We start from the raw sequence: 25,226 nt of genomic DNA, 5'->3' as shown, positions 1-25,226 counted from the left end.
TACAAAATATTAAATTTTATTTAATCAAATATAAGGCTTGAGAAAAAAAAAATGCTGAAAGTCACTCAGAAAAGCCATCTCAGAAGACAGAACCTCCCCTTCCACTAGCTGAACAATGTTCAAGCTGCATGATTAACCACAGGCAGCAGGGAGAAGGGAGAGGAAATGACGGAATGGGAAGACAAAAACCAAAACCAAGTTCTGTGTATAATCCAATCATCACATCAACCTCAGGGGACTGGAGGTACAAGTTTATCCACATGGCACTGTACAAGGATCATCAAAACAAAACCCTTTGGGAAGAAATACTGAGGTTTTAGGAGACGACTGAAGCTCCTTTGGTCTCTGCACTTGTTTTTAGGGCTTTTATTCATCCTCCACTTCCCATACAAGGAAGGTGTGCCCAAGTGCAGGCATATTAATAAAACAAAAGGGCAGTTGTACTGTCATACATACTGACAAATAAATACATTGCTTCACATAAACAGATTGTGCTCATTTCTGAGAAATAAAAGTGATTGCACTGAAAAGTTTCCTTCTCAGTTTAGTTATTCAAGTCTGATCTCATATTTGACATCATTAAAACTCTTGTTTCCATGGTATTGTCTGTGGAGTCGTTCCAAATGTAACCACTGAAATCTCAACACCAATAATTTATCAAACCTCTCTTCGTGAGATCATTGAATTGCTTCTCCTTCAAGGCTTTAGAGGCAGGTTCACACTCAACTGCTTTTGCTGATAAGACTTTTCTTAAACCATAACTTAAATCTTTCCCCATGAAGTCACTTCAGGTCCACAGAGAAGGTGCGAGGCAGAAAGTTTTAAGACAGTATTTCCATTCCAAGTCCAAAATTACATTAACCATGTGTACAACCAATAAGGGTGCACTTCGAAATGCCTTGAGGTATACCAGCCTAGAGTGCTAGGGTTTTAAAAGTAATGCTGAGCAAGGACAGAGAAGCTTATCCTCAGTGAAAACAAATCACTCCATGAATTTATTGATCCTCAAATAGGTTGAACTTGCTCTCCTGAATTCAGTTCCCAGTAACTGCAGCACTGATACAAAGCTGGTGTTAATACAGAAACACAGAATCATAGAATAGTTAGGGTTGGAAAGGACCTCAAGATCATCTAGTTCCAACCCCCCTGCCATGGGCAGGGACACCTCACACTAAACCATGTCACTCAGGGCTTCGTCCAACCTGGCCTTGAACACTGCCAGGGATGGAGCATTCACAGCTTCCCTGGGCAACCCATTCCAGTGCCTCCACACACTTACAGGAAAGAACTTCCTCCCTATATCCAATCTAAACTTCCCCTGTTTAAGTTTTAACCCGTTACCCCTTGTCCTATCACTACAGTCCCTAATGAAGTGTCCATCCCCAGCATCCTTATAGGCCCCCTTCAGATACTGGAAGGCTGCTATGAGGTCTCCATGCAGCCTTCTCTTCTCCAGGCTAAACAGCCCCAACTTTCTCAGCCTATCTTCATACAGGAGGTGCTCCAGTCCCCTGATCATCCTCGTGGCCCTCCTCTGGACTTGTTCCAACAGTTCCACGTCCTTTTTATGTTGAGGACACCAGAACTGCACACAGTACTCCAGGTGGGGGTCTCGTGAGAGCAGAATAGAGGGGGAGGATCACCTCCTTCGACCTCCACACTCCTTTTGATGCAGCCCAGGATACGGTTGGCTTTCTGGGTTGTGACAGCACACTGAAGCCAGCTCATATTTAGTTGTCATCAACCAACACCCCCAAGTCCTTCTCTGCAGGGCTGCTCTGAATCTCTTCTCTGCCCAACCTGTAGCTGTGCCTGAGATTGCTCTGACCCAGGTGTAGGACCTTGCACTTGTCATGGTTAAACTTCATAAGGTTGGCATCAGCCCACCTTACCACTGTGTCAAGGTCCCTCTGGATGGCATCCCTTCCCTCCAGTGTATCAACTGAACCACACAGCTTGGTGTCATCGGCAAACTTGCTGAGGGCGCGCTCAATCGTGCTGTCCATGTCACCAACAAAGATGTTGAACAAGCCCGGCCCCAAAACTGATACCTGAGGGACACCACTCGTTCCTGGTCTCCAGCTGGACACTGAGCCATTAACCATAACTCTTTGAGTGTGGCCATCCAGCTATCTCTTTACCACTGAGTGGTCTATCTAAAAAATTAATATGGCCAAAGCCAGTAAGAACAAACTGGAAAGACAACAATTCCATTAAATCTGTTTTGCATATAAACAGTACTTCAAAATGAAACCAAGTATTCATTTCTCTACAGGCAATTTGGCAAGATTTGCAGACACTAGAATTCTGATCTGTGATGCTGGTTTTTGTCAGTAGCTAATTTCAGTGCATGAACTCCACAGGTATCTTGACACCATGATGATTTTCACCAACTGCTGAAATTATTTCACAGCATTAGGAGCTTTCTGTGTCAAAAACTGGCAGAGGGAAACATACCCCCTATATGCAATTTTCAAGGCAATGTTTTATGAATAAGAAGTTACAAATAGAAAACATCCTTCTCAATTTTTACATAAATCAGATTATTACACATAACCTTAACAGAATAAATTGGTTGATGAGGTGTTGTAAAGTTTCAAGCACCAGAGTTTAAAGCAAAGGTTGCTGGACATGGCTTTGCTGCTTGCAAAGTAGCAGTAACAGCAGCAAGTTTTTGCCTGCTCCTAATGGACTAGATTTTACAAATATGTAACACAGACCTCAAATTCAAGGCTCTACAGAAGAAATGCTTGCTTTCCCCTCAGTGATCTACTGCTATTGTTTTCTTGTGGTATATCAAAGCTAAATAAATATAAATAACAGTGCACTTCTAGCATTTTCTTTAATGTTTTCAGATGACTAATAGCAGTGTTCTCTCCTACTGTAGGGAAATCAGCCATCCTTAGACAAGCTTCCTTTTCCTGTTGTGTCTCAATCACTAGCCAGAAAAAGAACTGTGAAAGCTGAAGTACATGAGAAGCATAGCATTGTCTGTGAAGTGCTTCAGAAATTAAAAGCTGGAAGAGTATCTTGACAATCAGTACAGATACTAAGATTCTTACTGTTGATCAGCTTTTGCCAGTGAAATGTTTGTTGATACATGCATAATACGAAAAAGGACATTGAAGAGAGATTTAAAAGTTTGGCTTCCTAAGAAAGCTATACTTTGGAAATACAAGTATTAAATCCTTCAGGCAGACTACGTGTAGTAAAATACTATAAAAATATATATACTTTTTTAAAATTTACACAGTGTTAGGCACTGTAAATAAACTTGCTCTCCCTGAAAAAATTGGGTGTCACTGTAAGAGTAAACAATGTTAGTTATATGGCCCACAGCAAACCTGACAGCTACTTCCAAGAACTTTTCAGTCACATAATTTTATCTTAAAAATACTATGCCAAAAATCTTTTACAGAAGACTGGAACTCCTACTAAACTACAGATCCATCTATTGAAACCCCAAGAAGAGATGATGGGAAAGAGCAGTTTTCTTCTCATAAAAATTAGGGGAAAAAAATAATAAAATTACTTCAACAGTACTTCAGTTTCATGTAGAAGATTACCATGAAGAAATCATTCTGGATCACTATTGTGACTAGCATTTGAACTGTTTATCAGAATACAACCAGAACTGACAATTCAATAGCTTTACAGAAGATTAAAAAAAAAAAAAAATAAAAATCAACAACTCTAATCTTTCAGTAAATATGTATATTCTCATGAAAAAACAGATTTCAGTAAGGATCAATGCTGAATTGAAATATTTTCCATCAGTCCTGACATTAACAGTTAGGACTTCTGAAGATCAATATAGCTGTTGTAAGAAAAAAATGGAGGAAATGGCAAAAACCCATGAACATGGGGTTCATAGCATAGCATGGTTGCTACCTACTGAAGCAAGTTGCATTCTGAAATTTCTGCAGACAGAACTTTTAAATGGTATTACCAATCAATAAGCATTTTTAAGGATTTTTTCTCTATATAAATAAAGAATATTTAAATTTTTTTAGACAGGAAACAGTATCAAGGATTCACACTCCTTGCCTGAAATGGAGATTTCTAACATCTAATGCTATAGATAGTAAGATTTTTCCCCTCTTGAAAAAGGGCCTGCATTTTCAAAACAGCATGGGTTACTCAAACTCTGATGCTGAGCACAAGTTCCTGCTCCTGAGACATCTATGCAGTTCCCAAACAGAAATACCCTTACTTCTGTACAACTGAAAATCATTTAAAGAACTAGACAATTTATGACTTTTTTTTTTTTCCAACTTCCAGTACCATTACAATTATGGTTGTTGGGTATCTTGCCAAAAATGACTGTATGAGTCTCCTGTAGACATTAAAATGATTTCAACATTCTGAAGAAATCAGCACGCTTTTCTAGAAGATTACATTTTGAGATTGATGACAAGTGGGAGAGAAAACAGAAGAGTCTTCACAGTAATCTTTCGAGGGAAGAGTTTACAGCAGTTTCATGACTCGTTGCTACAATCCTCAAAATCTGTTCCACCAATATCTTGACAAATTCCATTTCTTCCTTGGAGATCAGTGCTGGTGCACTGAGTCGTCTTGTGCGAAAAAAGGGTAGACAGGTGTGTGTTCAGAGATCTTGTTTTTGTACCAGCTGCTAACAAAAAGCATGAGCTGGGCAAAATCCACATAAGGCTTTTAACAGGAGTATTTCATGGCCTGTGCATTTCTTCCTCCTTGGTGTCCAACCAGTAACTATAAAATACAGGTTTTTTTGCTTTTATATTCAGAAGGCATTACCTGCCTTTACAGCTTCAATGTCAGATATCAATGTCCTGGCTAGGAAAATCCCAAAAATCTAAAACACAAACAAAACACAACAAAAAAACATTCCTGAGATGAAGCACTTGTAATATACCAGTCTGCAAGATGTTTGTTTGCAGGTTCAGATATCATTTCACAGCTAGGAACATCCATCAAAGCACGGCTATTACTAAAAAGTAATAAAGGCAGGAGAATCTTGCAGGAAATAAAACTTATGAGAAAAAGATGCTTTCATGTAACACTTCAGAAGCATTCATAATAAGCTTCTTGAAGCCCTAGAGCTGGAAGAAATCCACTTAGCCAAGTTTGATTCTTATAACACTCACACTTAGCTGTTGCTGAAGTTACAAATCAGGCATTTTCATTTGTTCTAGAACTCTGAATAATCAAGTCAATTTCTGAACAATTTTTTAAAATACATACAAACCGAACAATTACCTGTACTAAAATGTAATTCTTGCCACAAAGAATAGTGAGATTCTGATTATTCTGATTATTCTGAGGCATTTAAATTTGAAGTTTTAACATTCACTCCAGTTCTCAGGGAAATCTCCCTTTAGAAATTTAAGATATATCCATAACTCAGCACATTTCCTGAAACAGCATTAAAAGACTACAGACCGGAGTGAAGTTTTGGAAAAGCCAAAAAGATTTTTTTATAGAAGCAGTCAGGTTATGTCTAGCTCTCAGTCTCACAAGGAAATAGTTTAATGCACAAGAAAGACTCAATCTGAAAAGACAAGTGACTGTGAAAGTGGTTTCCCAGAGACTCAGGACAGAAAAAGAACAAGAAGTTATTGTCAGTCAACACACTGCCAAAAGATGTGAATTTGTATCTTGAACATCTTCCTAACTAAAGGTGTTGTTCTCAGGACAGCATCTCTCAAAGCCATGGAAGCATATAATTAGATGGTAATAAAATACTAAAAACTTAGCAACAGAGGGCAGTATTGCCATGGTTGAGGAAAGGCATTTTGCCAGCACTACATTGTTTTCAGTCAAATGTAAAATACATTCTGTAGTAGGCCAACAACTTCGTTATTTCCCACCTTAGTGGTACTATATTAAAAAAAAAAAAAAAATTAGGTAAACGTACACAGCTGCCTTAATGAAAGCAGGATCCTCTTTGAAAGAGGTAATCCAATAGGTTTTACTGGGAATTTTTGTTCTTTGATGTACCAAGCCACAAAGTATTTGAAGAAGCCACAGCAGCTTCATCTGGTTCTGTTAATATCACATTTGCATCCTGTTCACCAATTTCCCTGTTCTCATGGTCTCAACTTCTTTTGAGCAGTATGCTATACGTCACTTACAGACAGCTAAGTGGTAGTTTTAACATAGGCAGAACTGTATTTCAATCATTTCACATTTGTGATAGAAGGCTATAGGTCAGATCTACTGGAGCAGATGACCAGACTTCCCTTGCCTCAGGGAACATTGAAACATAAGAAATATTTTATCACATTATGTAATCATTATATATTAACAATATGCTAACAATATAAAATCATCATATACTTTATGGATTATAATAGCACTGTACTTCTACAGTGACCTTCATCGCTTTGAGGAATATAATTTCAACAGAATTAGATGAAATCAGATATTTTCACTCTAAGTCCCTGCCCCTATAATTTTTCTTTTGCCATAGTATTCTCATACCTACAAAAACGCCCTGTGTCAAACTATTAACTCTGCGTTTACCATTACTACTTTTGCCTTCAGTAGGTCTGCATCTGCAAACTTGAAAATTTTTTCAAAGTAGTATAACAAAAGCAACTAACCTGGAGCAGTGAGATAGCTATGAAGACACCTGCAACAATGTAGATATTTCGGGGTAACCAAGCCTCAAGGGCAAGAATACATCCTTTGACAAAAATCTGATCATCCCATTGACTCTTGCTCTGAATGTAGAGAGGAAGAATATCACTTCTCTGATCAAGTTTATTATAAGAACAATCACATGATATAGGTAGACAACTTGTCACTTACGCAGCAATGTTTTTAACCAGACTCTAGAAATAGATGTATGCCCAGATTAAATCAGGGAATGTCAGACACTGATATTATTATCTTTCTGCAAGTCCTGTTATTAGAATACTTTACAATTAGCAGATAATAGAATTCAGAGTTAGACTATTATAACTAATAACTGAAATGCACATTTGATACGTAAGTCCTACCCCTTTTTGAACCACACCTTTCTCTTTACCCATTCCATCACTTATTTTCTCCACCCTCTCACTGTAGAGGTTTACTTGCAGTATGAGGCACAGACAATTAGTTCCCAGAATTTTAAGCTGACATAACTATCAGCAATTTCACCATTTTTATAAATTTTGCTTATGCAAGCACAGAATGACAGACAGCAAGACCCCAGTACCTTACCTTCTTTCTGATATCATAGCCACACTGCGTATTCACAACTTTTTGCTGCAAAGCAAGAGAGATTTAAAATAAATCAACTGAATTTTACTCACTTCTGTTTACAGAAATTTTTTTAGATTTCACAAACAAATCCGGACCTTCGGAGCCAAGCATTTTAAGAAGTATTTTTACTAAAAATGAGCAAAGCACTAGCAGAATACAAGAAAAGTAATGACAAAGCACAGGTGTATACTCACAGGAAAACATCCTCCACTAGAAATCCTAGCTGCTTCTATCACTTGGCTTTCAACTAGCAAGGACTTTTTAACATAAAGCATAGCAAATGTACTGCCAGCATACAAGTAAGACATTTGCATTTCCAAGATCAGTTTCATTTAGGTATTACACATAACTCCTAAACACTGAGGTAATAATAAAGGTACCAGGCTGATTCATTTATACCTGCAGTGAAGACACACACCTTACAATTCCATCATTTCAAGTGGTATACAACTTGCTACTCCAATCAGTTAAAATAAATAACAGCTGCAAGCTACTTGAGCCCCTCAGTTGATAGTTCAGTCTCACATATAACCCAGCTCCAAGATATACCTAGTCATGAAGACAAAATATTCCAGCTGCAGATCCCATGTAGGAAGACCAAAAAAACCTTCCAAATCACAACCCCACACAACCCAATGACAATATTCATCTCCACAGATGCAAAGACATTCCATTTAAGACTTGTTTCCTCTGCATGAGCCTTATGAAAACTTAAGTATTACACAATTATAGCACAATTCAAACAATGCATAGTGAGTTATATTGAAATATTAGGAGTAAATCTCATCTTAAGAAGATTTAACCACACTTATGTCTCCTTAAATACAGCAGTGGAATAGTACCGATTCAAATTAAAGTAGAAAATAATAACTTGGAAATCTGAACATGGAATATTTCCCTGACAAAGTCTTTCCTTGGCTGATTTCCAAGATAATCAAAAACCTCAGTATAACCTATCAAGGGTTATCTATTCCACATATAGACTTCTAGACCAACTTCGAGCTGTAACTATTCCTACTAATACTGTCAAGCATTATATGTTAGTCCTACCTCCACATTCTGGCTTCATTGAAAAGGTTAGATTCCTGAAGTTTAGTAAATAGATCTCACCTAAATCTTGGCAAAACCATAGAATTTACTCAACATGCTTTAAACTGAGACTGTGCATAAGCACTTTATTAGTTGCTGATAAACAACCAGAACAGTTACTCCTGTTTGGCAGAGGGGTGTTGTTATATTAACTAGAGCAAGCACTGCTTATACAGTGCTCTCAGGTCCTCACAAGCTAGACAAAGGACAGAAATTCAATGCAATAACACATTGGGGTAGGGGAATAAAAATCAGTCACTCAAGCCATGGAAGAACAGGTTGCCACATTTGGATTCTATAAAGTACAGAACAGAAACATGAAAAGAGTTTGTATGCACAAGAGTAATTTTTGATCATTCAGATGACTTTTTAAAGCCCTAGTCATCACACTTTATTCAGGAAGTGCTTCCTTTCATAGCTCTCCAACAACATCAGAACAATACAAAGCCAGGAAACAACTTACTGCAGGATCAGGTATACAACAGGAAAAAGGAACACCACACTTCTCACGACTTTTGCTTTCACTGCTGCAGTTAAAATATATGTTGAAGTCCCAGTCATCTGGCCCTTGGGCACCACAGCAATGGTTCTGTAACAGAAAAACAAACTCTTAGCATTTGGGAATATTTTAGAGACAATTTATCCACTGAACGCATTCTCTGGAATGATACTTGCTTATCTTCACTTCCTCTAACGCTGTGCAGAATTAACAGCAGCACCAGAGTAAAATGTCAGTAATCAATAAACTAGTTCTATGAAATCAAAGCAATACATTTGGCATACTGCTCCTGGAAATAGGTGTCAGCGTGACAAGCAGAATCATAAAAATTATCACTTTAGAGGTAATTGCTAGATGCAATCAGTGAACATCCATAAATGATGCAACAAAATAGTTTAACAAATGCTTTCTACCCCATTGTTTCCAAGTCAACCAAACCAGAAAAATTACTAAAAAAATTTCTTTAAATTTGCAACCCCATCTTTAAATCTTCATGTTTACTGTAAAACGTGGATCTAAGCACTTTAGAACATACTTCCTTCCTTTTAAATGAGAAGGTTTTTATATCCAAATGAATTAACTGGTAAAGTCTCACTAGCTCAAAGGTCAGTCAACTCTAGGTAAAGAAACCTATGTGAAATACTTTTTAACAGTGTAATGCAGTTATCACAATTTGCAGTTCAGCGAAATCACAACATTATAAGGAATGTTCAATTTCTTGAACTAATGAAAGCTAGTTTCTTATTAGGTTAAGCCTTACAGCTTACTAGACTGAATATCTGAGGACACAAATCTTTCTCTAGAATTTGAGTACTTGAAATACCATCACACAGGTTTTCCTGGTATTTTATGAAGTTCCATCCTCTTGGGATATCTCTAGAATCTTTCCTCTGCCCAACACCCATCTTCACAAAACTTGTATCAATCTAACTGTCTGTAAGACCACAAAAACTTGAAGTCAATAAATGGATTCACGAGCTATCAAATTGTGACAGCAATAGATGCAAACAGTTGTTTTTGTAAAGTTTTCACAGTGCATATATAACTAAGGGGAGCTGAACAGAACAGTCATTTACCATGAAGAAAGCAGAAGAGGTTTTTGTCTTTCTAGTCTCTCCTCCCTGACACATCTACACTATTGTAAAGAAGACATAACCACCAAAAGCATGTTAATCTAATTCTGTAAGGTACACACTATGAGGTCACTTACAGGCCTGAAAGCAATAAAGTTAGCCAGAGCAGGAAGCTGCCTACAAAAATCTCTCAGGGTCCCAAGGCACACACTGAGAACAGAGCAAGTCAGCCTAATAAGTATACTCCATAGAAGATGGGCTTCACTGAGACACTTGAACTCACTGCTCCACCTTGTTGTTCAGCCCCTACAGAACTACACTTGCTTATCCACACTGCATCCTTCCTTCCTCAGTACTTTCCAGTATGAATCAATGACAGGCCAATGGAGAGATTTTTCTGGTCCTTCCTTTTTCAGGCTTATTAGCATGTTAGTCTGGCTACTGAACTCTTCTTGGTACACTCACCCTTTTATTTTAATTGAAAAGTATTTAATTGGAGTTCAACTATAAATCAGCTTAGCGTATTAGCCTGGATGACTATACTGAAACTAGGTAAACAAAGAACAACAGAGTGGGCAATAGTGAGAAAATTACTGGTGTTGGTCATGGCCAGGAGGAGCCCTACCTTACAAAAAGGTGCCCGTAGCACAAAAAGCTAAAGCAAAACAGCACTGAAATCCAACCAGGTGGATTAGTCAGAGGATGCTTCCATAACAATGTACACAAGACTGAATGAACAGGACAGGTAACCTGCTGGCAATATACAGCTAACTGTTGTGATTTAACCCCAGCAGGCAACCAAGTACTATACAACCGCTGTGCACAATTTTCTCAGGATAGTGTTTTTGTTCCTCACCTCTTAAACTGGTGCAACACTGATAAGAACAGGGGAGCAAGTGCAGAAGGTCAAAGACAGATGGATGCTTGGTACAGCTTCCACACTGACAGTTAGAACAGCACTATCTCTTAGAATATCTTGCTTCCCTGACGCTTTCAGTGCAAAAAGAGCAAACCAGCACATCTGTAACATGGCACTATTAACTACAGAATATGATAAAACCGTTAACTAAAAGGAAAACTTCCAAACCTACATACACTCCTAGAACACATAAGACTAGTGATAGGTTATGAACTTACAATTTTCTGCAGCGAATCAATGAGGTTCTGGAGGTCAATATCATCGCGGTAGGATTTAATGTTATTCTCAAAGAATTCTTTGACCCTGTCCCTCACCCAGTCCTGGAACAGGAAAGCCAGAACTGCCACTGCCACCTCCAGCAGGAATATAAACACAATTGCTCCACAGAACTGTGAAAATAAAAGGCACAAATTAGAAAATATCCATTCATTTTGAATGCATCTCTACTCCAACTCCACCAGAAACAGACATAGAGAATTAGGTTAAAATTCTTACTCACTACAAATACTATGAGAACACAGCCTGTTAAAGTGAGAATACAATGTAAAGAAACACCCAAGAGGGAGAGTTATCTTTATTTTGGTCACCTAAACTCGACAGTAAAATAAGCACCACACCACAGTCATTATGCAGAGCAGTGATAATATTAATAAATAAGAACGTGCAAAATACAGGGCTGAAGTAGTCTTGATGTTACTTCTTGAATTGTTTCCAGTTTTATAATTTTTTTGTTCAGCTCGTTTTCAGATCTAAAGCAAAGAAGCAGCCTCAGTATAAAAAAAAAAATATAAATGTAAGAGATCTGACACTGTCAAAGTCCCCAAGTTTTACCCATTTAGAAAAAATTTTTAAATCATAGAATCATAGAATAGTTAGGGTTGGAAAGGACCTCAAGATCATCTAGTTCCAACTCCCCTGCCATGGACAGGGACACCTCACACTAAACCATCCTACACAAGGCTTCATCCAACCTGGCCTTGAACACCGCCAGGGATGGAGCACTCACAACCTCAACCTCCCTGGGCAACCCATTCCAGTGCCTCACCACCCTAACAAGAAAGAATTTCCTCCTTATATCCAATCTAAACTTCCCCTGATTAAGTTTTAACCCATTACCCCTTGTCCTGTCACTACAATCCCTGACGAAGTCAATCCCCAGCATCCCTACAGGCCCCCTTCAGGTACTGGAAGGCTGCTATGAGGTCTCCACGCAGCCTTCTCTTCTCCAGGCTGAACAGTCCCAACTTTCTCAGCCTATTTTCATACAGGAGGTGCTCCAATCAAATTTTTAGGGGATTTTGCTCTTCCTAAGCCACTATCCCATCTCCTCCCAGCAATTCCTAATTCTTGTTCAGTTTGGAACACTGAATATGTTCCAAACATCATATTCTGTGATATTACATACACAATGTTAGATTCTGGTATACAGTACTTTAACATCACCACTGTATAGCAGAATAAATAAAAAAGGGGAGAAACACTTTCCAGGAAAGGGAAAATATATATGTAGGTTTGAACATATGCTGCTTTCATATCACTACTCAGAAGCTTTTTAGGGGACTAAGTTGTAACAAACATTGTGATACACTGGAACAAAGTTCTAAAAATTAATTATTTGAGTTTGCTACTAGTTCTTCACCCATCATTACCAACTTTCTCATACATAATCCACTCATATAAAGGTGTTACTTACAAACTTTAGAAGGCAGATGTTTTCTCTCAGTGCTCCTACACAGCCAGCAAATCCCAAAGTAAACATCACTATTCCAACCACTAACACAAGCAACACTGGGTCCAGACCATGAAGACCAGTTACCTTTGTCAGATCAGACAATACACCCTGAAAGAGAAAAATAGGGTAGCAGAAAAAGGCGACCACTTTAAGCATTCATTAAGCATTTCTTCTGGATGTCCATGGTTTCCAGATGACTCCAAATGAATTAGTTGCTAAACCCTGAGCTTGCCAACAATTGATCCTCATGGAAAATTCTTACTGTAACATGGTTACTGAGAATGCCAATTTTCTTCACCATAGCAGAGGAAATATTAATGCAAAGCTATAGCTAATAATACTTTAAGTAAGTACAACCAGTGCAGTCTCAGATTACATTCTTCTAGGTCTACTGGCCAAACAAGCTTCCACAAGATGGGGCCAAAAGCTTGATATTATCACTGAATATTCATTCAGTTTCAAGGCAAAAGAATTAATGCTTTATATTAACCTGAAATACATTAATCAGAAGGGCATTATGAAGTCCAAGAAAAACTAAGGATTTTTTACCAATCCTTATGTTTTGGTGGCAGAAAGGGAGAGACATAAACTACAAAGCAGGTTATGGCTGACATTTTAAGGGATGGGGACAAAATCTTGTTTTAGTTTCCAAGGGAAGCTTGAAGGTTTTTCTTGTCTCAACATTTTACTTATACCCCTTCTAGTGCTGAACAGTCTTAGAAATGCTCCTCCAAAATCTGGCAAAATACAGAGTAAAGCCCAAATATTCCCATTTCATCCCAGATAAAATTCTTACACCAAAACCAGTTATCTATTCCACATAAGATACTTCATATTTTCCTAATTCAGGAACAATATTTTCTTCCTCACTATCCAGACACACCACTTATCTGGACAAAATTCTCACCTACTAAGCCTGTCTGTCTAGATCGTAAGACAGAATTTCTAAATCTATGAAAACATAACACTAGCACAGTGAAGCCCTTATGTCTAGATTAGGTTTTAAAGGAATTAAGTTTATACACCAGCTACCATTAAAATTCCATCAAATACACATAACAAGCTTTTAAAAAAAAAATTTGTAAGCTCATCCAGGCAGCCTTGCAATAGTATTAAGTTTTTGTCATACACTCATCAGCAATACATAGAACATTTAATAAGGATATACTTTCCTTTTCAAACGGAGAAATAACAAAACACACTACAATATCCCATCATTACATGTCTATTATCTTTTTTTTTAATAAAGCATATTCCAAAGCTAATTTTGTTCAGTGTAAGATATCAGCAAGACTCAAAGTAATTCATATAAGCAGTTTAACACCACCAAGAGAATGCAAATTCTTACCTAGCACAAACACGTGAGTAGCATGAGTTAAGTTCAAAGAATATACATTCTAAGAGAATACCTTGGAAAAAACTGTGTCACTTTCTATTTCAATACTTACTTAATAAAAATAATGTCTTCAAAATACAGCACTAGAATAAAACGTGCACATGGAGAAACTTCAGCTGATGAAAACACACTGATTTACAGTACTGCAGTGATACATAGGAATTCATCTTCTTTCAGAATTTGTTCTATAACAGATCTCATTAGAGCTGTTGATTTGGCAACAGCAAGACAATAAGGTTGTTTTATCAAAACTGGTTGAAAGAATGAAAAGAAATAACAAATGAACTGTAGGATTTAGAATTGCCTCGCAATAGCTGCTGACTAACAGTTGAAACAGCCTATTAAAAATTGGTCACAGTTCACAGATATCACAGCATTCAAAGTCTTGGGAAGCAAAGACTTTTCTAGTCAGTGTCACCAATAACACACTTCCATTCTTACAAACTGTAACACAACTATCAACAGATAACTATCAAACTTGGTCTTCTGGGTTAATTGTGAGAGCCCTACCTAATCAAACCTTGTCTCAGAACCCAAAAATCAAAGACATGCCAAGATTAGCTAGGCTAATGTCTTTGTAGAACCCATACACTATGAAACCAAACACTGTGACCAGGATATTGAAACTTTCACAACTATTTCCAGCCATCTCCTTTCCAACACAAACAGAAGCTTTTTTTCAGACAATGTCACTTGCTCAAGCAACATTTTTTGGAAGAAAACTTCCTCTGATCAAAACATTTTATGAAGAACAGTTGGCAGGAACTGGGCTCTGTTATTCACCCTCAGATGTTGCTGAGTTCACAACAGTTTCTTCATGTTCATGTTTGATGTTTACAACATTCTCTTTTGCAAAGAAGGTCGTAGGGTGCTTTTTGCCCAACAGAAGATGCTAAGTGAAAAATCCTGAAGGAAGGAAGTAAACAAGAGAATTAATTCAGGGCACTATTTCATTCCACCGCACTCATCTCTCTAAGGATGCTTCTGCCTGTGCCATCTGCAGGATGGTAAAAGCTCTTTGAGGCCCAGACTGCCCTTTAAAACAGCACTTCCATTTCCTACAGGTATACAGGAATGAAGTTTGATACCTGAAATCACTGTCAAAAAATCCAAGAATAAAACTCAGCCTTTAAGTCTTCCTTTCAGTCACCTGGAACGTTGAATTAAGAGTTCAACTGTACAAGCTTAATTTGCTTTCCTCTTTGTAAGCATTATGCCACCATCTCAACTGAAGTGTGTTGCCAACAGAGGGCAAACATGGGTTGTCTTCAAATAAAACATCTCTAATACATCCCATTAACAGATGCCAAACCAGTTACTGTTTTGAGATACATTAGTATGGAAACCATAAAACACATCAGACAAGGGCAGAGCTGATTTCTTATAATCATAGACTCATAGAATAGCCAGGGCTGGAAAGGACCTCAAGATCATCCAGTTCCAACCCCCCTCCATAGGCAGGGACACCTCACACTAAACCATGTCACCCAGGGCTTCGTCCAACCTGGCCTTGAACACTGCCAGGGATGGAGCACTCACAGCTTCCCTGGGCAACCCATTCCAGTGCCTCACCACCCTAACAGGAAAGAATTTCCTCCTTATATCCAATTTAAACTTCCCCTGTTTAAGTTTTAACCCATTACCCCTTGTCCTGTCACTACAGTCCGAAGTTCTGTAAACTGGATGTTGATTGTCACACATTATAACATTATATTAACTCATTATAACACAGTATTCATGGAAAAAGAAAAACCAAAGAAGTTAAAGGGACCCAATGTACTTCAGGTTGCATTTAAGAGACAGGATGTTCAAAACTTTTCCACCACATGTAATTTATGTTTCAGTTTACTGCTGCAGCACAGCTTCTGGAATGTTTTTCTCTTACTTCCTATCTATTGTTCACCAAGGTATTTATCTGTAAACAAACAGATCCATACAAACACTATGACTGAAGAACAGTAATTAGTATGAAAGACTGTCCACATCACAAAGAACAACAGACATGTACAGATTTTACAAGCCATTCAGAAGTTCAAAACCACAGGAAAAGCTTTGAAGCCCTTATTTGCAAGTTAGAACAGAGAACAGAAATAGTTCAGGCAAAATTTAAGCAATAAAGACACAAAGAATCTGTCCTTGCCTTTTAGTAACTTCAGTGTACCATAAAGTCCCTCTGGCAATTAGAGGTAGCTGTGAGCTAGTCCCTTCAACCATATATACCCTATGTGCTTCATCACAGAACAGAAGATGATGTCTGAACTTGAGAGAATACAAATTCAAGACAAGATTAACACTCTCTCTAAAGGACTGGAAATAAAACCCTTCTATAACAACAGGCTAAGAGGTAAATGCATTTGAGTGGAGACAGGCTCCTTACTATGTATCAGTCACATCACTTATTTAGTTGTAAGAACGCCTGCACACACATAGGGAGTGGGGAGAAGAATACATACCTCAGCATTAAGATCATCATAAAACATTTTCACTTCCAAAAAGTGGAAGAATCCTAGAACCTTTCTGTATGTGGAATCCCAGAACCTCCCTGTTTTATGTGGGTAGCTGCTGTGTATACACACTGATTAAGGAAATGCTACACCACAATGGTAATTAAACTCTTCCTACCCAGCAGTACAAGTGAGGGCACCTGCTTTCCACTGCTAATTAAGATTCAAGATCAGTAAATCTGCTAGTAACTGTCACTTTTTCCTACTGCTTGCAGTAATATCAAAACCATGCTTCTACATTCATAACAAAGGAGTGAACCATTCATTTCCATACCTATACCATCTCTTTGTAACAGGAGATCTCTGTAGGTACATGCTCACAACAGACTTCCTCTGAGGAAGTCATTCACTAGAAGAAACCTTTGATAAATATAAAAGCCTTATTTAGTTAGATCATGTTCCCCAGGTTTGAGCCTCTGCATAGAGACACAGTAACTTAAGCAACTCCATAGGAAGTTCCAAGCGGAAGACAGTAGATGGCCTGAAGACTGGAATACTTCAGAATGATAGTTCCCAAGATGTGCGTTTGTGTTTGGGGTTTTTTTGTTTGTTTGATTTTTGTTTAGTTGGGCTCTTTTTTTAAAAAAAATTAAAATGAGGTATCGTTTACATTTCTCCCAAATGCTTCTTGTTTGTAGCAAAAAGAGGTGGGTAGAGATCTGTATTTTAGAAAGCATGCTTTCAAAAGAGAACCAGTTTGTAAGGACTAATAGTAAAAATTAAGTTCTCCCAAGCATCCTGCTCTTAAAAGTTTACAAAAAAATTCTAAACATCAAGGGCCACGGCTTAACACCTGATCAAGAATAAAACTCCAACTAAACTCAGTTTAGATCATTCAAACATGGTCCTGAGCTCAGGTGCTACATTCAATCTTTGCTGCTTCCTGCAGAAGTAGTTTTATGGGGGCAGAGGTAGAAGAGGGCAGCCACCAAAGACCAGTCATTTCTACCCTTACCTTTTCACTCCATGCCCACAGACCAGCTGCAAGGAAGGCCACCCCAGCTAGCTAAAACAAAGAGAAAAAAATAATTAGATACAATAATCAACACCTTCTCAAAACACTTAAGCACTCGCACTGTTGCTAAAGTAAAAACAAGTATTGCCTGTAATCTCAGACAACAGTATTTATTCCATAGCATTCTTCCATTACATAATCTACTGTTTAAAAGTATTTCAATTTGATTATTCATGATTACTCAAGAAGCACACAGGACTAAATTAACAATTTCACACAGTAGCATACAAAGAGGAATTATCCTTGTCCCAGTGACCTGCTCTAAACCTTTTGCCTGCACAGAAGATTTCAGAATATTTAATGCATTTTGAGGTTATTCCCTAGTCATTTTACAGTGCCACCCCCAGGCAGTAGCCATGCTTAGCTCCTCAAAACTTATCAAAGCTCACTATATTAGCCTCTTCTCTAATTAGATATGGTTTGTTTAAAGCCCCTTTGAATTAGGCTGAAATAATGGTCCATCCACTTACTTTTAATAAGCAACAAATCTATTGACAATGTACATACCCTACACCAAATGTTTGTATAATAAATATTTATGAATTATATTAATCCAAATGAAGCATGAGATCTTTGTTCTAGTCTTTTATTTCTTTTCTCCACTGTCAGGCATTTTAACAATCAATGCCATTTCAATACTCAAACTAAAATGACCTCTCTGCAAACCGAGGGCAGCTCCCCCTCATTATTTAAAATGGCATTCTACTCTGCTATTGTTGTCCGAAAAGCGGATTTGTGCTCAGCGTGCAGTAAACCAGTTCCATGTGCTCACGAGAGATATTGTTTATTCAGGCCTGCTTGCTCAGTGGACTGTTCCGCAAATCAAGCACTCCAATGCCAGCTTTTTTTGTTATATTTATACACAAAAGTTATAAGGCAGTAAACTCCCAGTTACAATGACTGGTTGTAATTTACATATAATAATATTTGCTGTGTTGTCATCTCTAGCTACTCGGGAATACTCAGGAGAAGCGTCGTCACCTGGGCCAGGGTCTTTTTGACCTGTGGTTGTGATTTTTAACATTATAATGAAGGCAGTTCACTTTAGGACACCTTAAAAGTTAGTTCTTTTGCCAAGTTAGGTAACTGAATGGTCACTTCCCCAAGCTGTCAAATAATTCATCCTTTTGGTACCACCAATCCTGGATATTCTCCTTTGATCCTTCAAACACAACCAAGATGTGGCTGTGCCCATGAATGAGTTCCTTATTGTTTTAAGATGGTCCCTTTGTCCCAGCCCAACATGCAGTAACTATGTAACTGTGGCTACCAATTGCAGGTACACAACATAGCAAGCAACACATTGTACCACTGTGTCTATGTAACCTTAAAAGGCGCTGAGGTGCTGAAATGTCCAAACAATGAAGTTGGTGAAGGATCTAGAGAATAAGTTCTGTGAGGAATAATGAAGGAACTAGGCTTTGTTCAGTCTGGAGAAGAAGAGGCTGAGGGGAGACATTATCACTCTCTACAATCACCTGAAAGGAAGATGGATGCGAGGTGACTGGTCTCTTCTCCCAAGTAACAAACTATAGGATGAGAGCAAACAGCCAGCCTCAAGTTGCTCCAGGGGAGGTTTAGATTGAGTATTAGGAAAAATTTCTTCACCAAAAGTATTGTCAAGTATTAGAATCAGCTGCCCAGGGAAGTGGTCAAGTCACCATCCCTAGAGGTATTTAAAAGACAGGCATGCACAAATGTAGCACTTAAGAGACAAGGCTTAGTGGTGAAATTGACAGTGTTAGGTTAACGCCTTTTCCAACCTAAATGATGCTATATAAAGGACTGAGTTTGCTACCCCCACCCACCCAGCCTTATACACATTGACAAGTAATACCCAACAAATGAACAAATGCCTTTAAAAGGGGGCCCTTTCCTCTCTCCCATGAACTAAATAAGCATCAAAGGCAATTCCCCACAGCACAGGGAAGAAGAAAAAAATGAGACTGTCTCACAGTCACACAAGAAAATATGTGTAGATTTTAAGTACTACTGGGTTCACTTCCTACTGACCCTAAACTGCAGTCAGGGCAAATTAAGATGTTCTGGGTTTACTCTGCTGGGGGAAATGGGAGGGGGCGGAAGCCTAAAAGGTCTGTGTCATTCATGTCATTCAGTAGCAGTTACTCAAATGATCTGACACTTCCATCTAGGCAAGAAGTATTATATGCCATATTTTAGGGCTTAATCACACAGATTAACTAATCAAATCAACTCCTAATAGATGTAAAGAGTTACAATGGGGCAAAGAAGTGCTAAATAAGTTAAATTTCCAGATACTGCTTAATAAGCAACAGCATAATAACTACTCATCTCAGACTCTAAATGGCAAAGAATATTTAAAGTAATGATTTGGATCAAAGCACAGCTTTAAAAATACTGTTAAAAAAAAAACCCACATGTATATAAACAGAATATTGACCCAGATTACCCCTAAATCTTAACCCAATGGTTTTCAGATGAAGAAGCAATAAAAAATAAAAATAAAAAAATAAAAATCTATACTCACAACTTGTATGTCATCGAGTTTTACAGCAAATGCAATCAATGCATCCTTTACCCTTTCTCATTACCAATGCTCCAGAAATGCTGAGACACAGGTGAAAACAGTTGGCATAATTTGCAGTAATCAAGGTAAATTACACAGTAGACACAGCTGGATATTTGGGAACTTTTTCTTAAGAAATGAGGGGGAAAACTGGGAAGACTTCCACATTCAGTATACAAGCTAATGTTACTGTAACACTAATAATGTGCTATTGAATATACAAATAAGGTGTCCTCTTCAGACTGGTTGCCTTTCATTACAATTATTGTCTTAAATTGCATTAGATTAAGTAGATTTTTCACTAGCATGCTTCATTCTCACCTCTGAATACAAACTCACGTTTTATTAAATGTTCAGTTTCACAAATCTGCACTACTTTTGCAAAGTTATTTCCATGGGCACATATGCATACTACCTATAAGTAAAACAGTTATCAGTAGAAAAAAAATCAACTTAGTCTTATAGAATCAACATGGAAAAATCTGTAACTTAATTCACCTAAGCAATTCATAATTCTCACTAGAAAAACAACTAGAAGCAAATCACATACATTAGGTTTCTTTAGCAAAAAAACAGTGAAGTATGATGTACCCGCAGAAGAAACAAAGCCATCAGCTCTACAGGCGCAATTACCAAGACAACCAATTTTCAAGGAAGTAAGATGGTAGCTATTTAACTGAATGAGATTGCTTGAGATGCCAATTACAAGATACTGTAAAATATCTCCCTGGAAACTACTGTAAAACACACAATGGTGATAAAACTACCTCAGAAGTTAGTGTGATTGAGCATGCCCAATACAGAGTTCTACAGATAATTAGTACTAGGAAAATACCCTCTCCTTAGCACTCTTTCAGAGAGGCATTCCACTAACTGCTATGACACAGACAAGGGAACTGGTCCAGCCTGAACTGAAAGAGAAGTTTTAACCTTCATCAATCAGCTCACTGAACTAACTGGCCACACGAATGGGAGAACAGGCAGCTGGGAAGTAGCAATGCTAACCACATGTGTTCCCAAGGTGAAAGTGAGCAAGCCAACTTTATTTCAAGAGAAGCATATTCGGAATTAGCCTTTCACTAGAATCTGGATATGTGAGCAAGAACAAACTTGACTACCCAATTCAATTCTGTGCTATGGAGTTATTTAAACCACATACTGCAAAGATTAGATGGAAGCATACACAAAGCAGCTCAGCTATACCCCTTTGAACAGGAAACTAAGCAGCATTTGGTCATTTACTGCTTTAGAACTGAAAAATCCATATTATTAACATATCACATCGAGCTGTAGCCTCGGCTCAGGAGATGTACAACACTGACACCAACTCACAGACACCACGTACAAGGACCACTTAAGCATTATCTGTTCTCAACCACACTCTGAATTCCTTTGTCTATGCTATTAAGAATCACCCTACTAACTGAGAAAACAGATCTAATTTGTTTCTCAAATCTAGATTGCAGCAAACGTAATTCCTGCAAGACAACCCTTGCACACAAACTGATTTTGGAACAGCCTGCCTCATGATTTTGTTAGAAACAATGGGAATGCATTCTTATTGCACTCAATTTTTGTAAACACAAAATGTTACTCTCACAGCGAACACTTCTTCCACCCCCTCGACAATCCTGTTTTATTCTGTAGCTCCACCTATGCTGAAGCAAACAGCAGCCTACAGCCTTCCTTCCTTCCTACCCTTGTCTCCTCCAAGACTTTTCCTCTCAGGGTCAGGAAACCACCTGGTGGTGGATTCTTTCCTCTTCCTTGCTGTTTCAGATGTTCCTGAGAAACAACATAAACTGCAAAACCCAAGAAAATCTTAATGCTACCCTCGGTCTTCTCCTACTTTGCAAAAACGAACTCGGTATTCTTTTCCCGACTTAAGAAAATTTTTGCCCTTCATGTTCAGAGCAAAAAGGCCACAGCTTCTATAGGATGAGGGGAAAAAAATTTTTTTTTTTTCTTCCAAACACCCTTAAGAGCTACAAACAAAGCTACGAAGCATCAGAAGATAAATCAAGATGACAGCAACTAAAAGCTATTTTTTGCTGTCCTTTCAATTCATCTGAGAGACAGTGAGCTCATGTGCAACCTAAAAGGCTTTGGCAGAGCACACATGCAACCTAAAAGGCTTTGACAGAGCACACATGCAATGCTTCACTGAAATAGCCATACCCTGGCCAAGGTGCCATTCTTGGACTACCCAAAAAAATCCTTCAACTGGAGACAAAGCAGCAAGCATGAGAGGCAGATGACTGAGGCAGTGCCTTTCATTCTCTAGGCCTTCCCAAGAATTCCCAGGCTGGAAGGCATAAGAACAGTGCTGCACCCCAAGACAGGTCATCCTTGCACTCCCCCTGGGGTCAGTTATCCATCCCTGCCTCCTCCCTCCACTGGGGCTTTCACAGAACTCACTCAATTGCAAAATGACTTGGAACAGAAAGGTGCTAGAACCAAGCTCTTCACCTTTTATTACTGCGGCTTTTTAATTTCATAATGGCAAATGAAGCCATTTGGGGAGGGGGAAAGCTTTAAAAACTCAAAAGGAGGTCCAGTCTTGCTGTAATAAGGCAATTCCACTTAAACTTCTTGAGCACTCCCTGCAGGGCTGTCTTAATGGTTGCAATACTGTCTCATCACTACTCATTAAAACAAGTGTACTTGAAGAGTTAAATCTTATTAGCATGCTTAAAAGGCAAGAAGAGAATAAAGCAATCCCACATTAAAATCATGCCTAGGAAGACAAGAGCCTTCCTACGACCCCCATTCCCCTTCTCACAAGGGAAAGCCAAGCACAAAGAAGAGAAAAGTAATTTTTGCAAGCCACTTGTGTACAATTTGAAGCCATCAGAATTGAACCTTCTACTGAGAAGCTGCTTATGTGAAAAAAAAAAAAAAACTTAAAAAAATTTACAGATCATTAAGGGCTGATTAAACTGTGAGCTTGTCATTATTAAGTCATATTTGTCCTCGTAGTTCAATATTTTGTGCAACCCCAGTCCATGTGAACTGTATTTGATAAATGATACAAACTGAAGTAACCAACCACCCATTAAAAATATACCGTAAACTATTCACTTTAAAATTTATAGTCACTGATACTAACTTTAGAACTACAATGAGGAAGTCAACATGCATCTTTAGCAAGCATGAGGGACGAACAACTGCAACTTTATTTACATGCAAATTACCTAGTTCATGACTAAACTGTGTCAGGAGTTGAGGCAAAGGTGAGCTATCATGGTATCTCCAGTGACAGCTTAAATAGGCAAAAGGCTGTCCCCTTACCTATCTAAACACTATCCCTCATACTCATTATATAGCCGCCACACTCACTAACACTCACAAAACAAGTTCCCACAGGTACCTGTCATGCAAGCCAAGAAAAGTAACTCAAAACCAATATTCCCTCCCTTACTCCTGCTTTTTTCCAGTCATGTTTACATTTTCTGATTTTGTAGGCTTTCTGTTCTTAAGGCACACAGAAAATTTACTTCGTTCTACACATGATGGATTTGTCCAGTTAAAGAGATCATTAGACTAGTCATCCCAGCCAGGAGGATGTCATAGGCTCCTGAATCATCCGTTCAGCTCAATGATTCATGCATTGCCTATAGGAGTGCCTACCCTCCCACTCAACATTTACATAGCTTGTTCTACAAGTGAAGGTACCAAACTCTTACCATAAGAAATGCAGCTGCACATAGTTTACTAGGTCAGGACGAAAACTTCTCAGAAGCCTGTCCTGGTTTTGGGTGGGATAGAGTTAATTTTCTTCCTAGTAGCTAGTACAGTGCTGTGCTTCTGCTTTAGTATGAGAATAATGCCGATAACACACTGATATTTTAGTGGGGCAAGGAGAGGAGGGGGTGAGCCAGTAACTGCATGGTACTTAGTTGCTGGCTGGGTTTAAACCACAACAAAGCCTCAGACCATTTGCTGAGCAAGGTACCAAAAAATAGTACCTGTTCAAAAAATCAGTTCCTAAAGCCAACAGATCAGCTGAAATGCACAAACTGTATTTCAAATTCTCCCCAATTTTTCTGCATCTTTTTAAAAAAAGATTCTTTAAGGAACAGAAAAAAAACCTGTGGATTGTCATCACTAATTTCAGGAGAATACGGTAAAAAATAAGTTTGAAAGAAGTGAAATATGGCTCCACAGGGAATAAAAATAAAACAGAAAGAGACAAAATTAATTCCTGTGAAAAAGCAGAGGCAAATGCCTTTCAGAAAAAATAAATAAATAAATCAGGTTTTCAAAGGTTGTTTACCCATCAAAAACAGTAATAGATCCCACTTCACAAGACTCACTAGAAAGTAAGCAGAGGTCTAGACAATTCTAATACATTCATGAATAGAAGAGCCAATCAATTTCTCACATACCCTCTGCTACCTGCTGAAGAGCACCTACCCAGTTACAAAGCGATTTCTCTGAAAACCAGAGCAGCTTGATGAATATTACTCCTCATTGCACCACACTTCATTACAGTTACATAGGAGTTGTACTATATACAGAAGAAATGTAACTACAGAGCTGGTAGCCTTTGAGCACACACTTTTTGAAACAAGCCCATGATGGGAATCCTCAATTGCTAGTGGGAAAAAGTCATCACTAACAAACATTTGCACTTGGGCAACACTGTGGCAAATTAACCCTTCCTGGAAAAAAAGTTTCTACTCAAACCACACACATCTTTTCTGCCCTGTTACCTACGCAAGTAAACACCCCTGTGGCTTACTGATGCAATACTATGTCAAGACACTACACTAGTAAACAAGAGGTGGTGCAGTAACAAAAACTTCCATGGTTTTCAGCCACCATACCAAAAAATGCTGTCCCCCAGCACTACCTGGCCTTCCAGCATTTTTATTAGGCTGAGGGCCACAAAAAATTAGTGAGTAAGCAGCTCTTAAAACTCCCAGTTCTTCTCTTTGAGCAGTTATTTCTTACCCTATAGGTCCTGCTTTCAACAGAAAATTGGGCAAGATGACCCCCAGAAGTTCACAGAACCATAAAATGGTTTGAGTTGAAAGGAACCTTAAAGATCATCTAGTCCCAACTCCTCCCACCATGGGCAGGGACAACTCCTACTTGACCAGCTGCTCAAAGCCTCATCCAACCTGTCCTTCCATTTGGAACAAACCTAGTCTTTTCCGCAATTCTAAATTAATTCAGACTTTTGTCCATAATACATGCAGTTTTTAAAAAAAAACTT

The 25,226-nt window shown here is 38.4% G+C and overlaps 1 protein-coding gene across 3 annotated transcripts in view; it reads right to left on the bottom strand.

Moving 5' to 3' along the window:
* The window catches only part of TSPAN14 (tetraspanin 14), a 44,740-nt gene continuing 19,514 nt past the window's right edge, over positions 1–25,226 (bottom strand). For all 3 annotated transcript variants that reach the window (XM_065670760.1, XM_065670762.1, XM_065670761.1), the window contains exons 3-9: positions 17,398–17,448; positions 12,504–12,650; positions 11,029–11,199; positions 8,783–8,908; positions 7,189–7,233; positions 6,585–6,704; positions 1–4,834 (exon numbers count right to left, since the gene is read on the bottom strand). In XM_065670760.1, the coding sequence (XP_065526832.1) occupies positions 4,763–4,834; positions 6,585–6,704; positions 7,189–7,233; positions 8,783–8,908; positions 11,029–11,199; positions 12,504–12,650; positions 17,398–17,448 (732 nt within the window). In that variant the 3' untranslated portion in view covers positions 1–4,762. The remainder of the gene's footprint in view (positions 4,835–6,584; positions 6,705–7,188; positions 7,234–8,782; positions 8,909–11,028; positions 11,200–12,503; positions 12,651–17,397; positions 17,449–25,226) is intronic.

The sequence above is a fragment of the Lathamus discolor genome, chromosome 3 (assembly GCF_037157495.1).
Source record: "Lathamus discolor isolate bLatDis1 chromosome 3, bLatDis1.hap1, whole genome shotgun sequence".
Taxonomy (NCBI): domain Eukaryota; kingdom Metazoa; phylum Chordata; class Aves; order Psittaciformes; family Psittacidae; genus Lathamus; species Lathamus discolor.
Note: the sequence above shows the minus strand (reverse complement) of the source record. Positions and strands in the feature narration are given on the sequence as shown.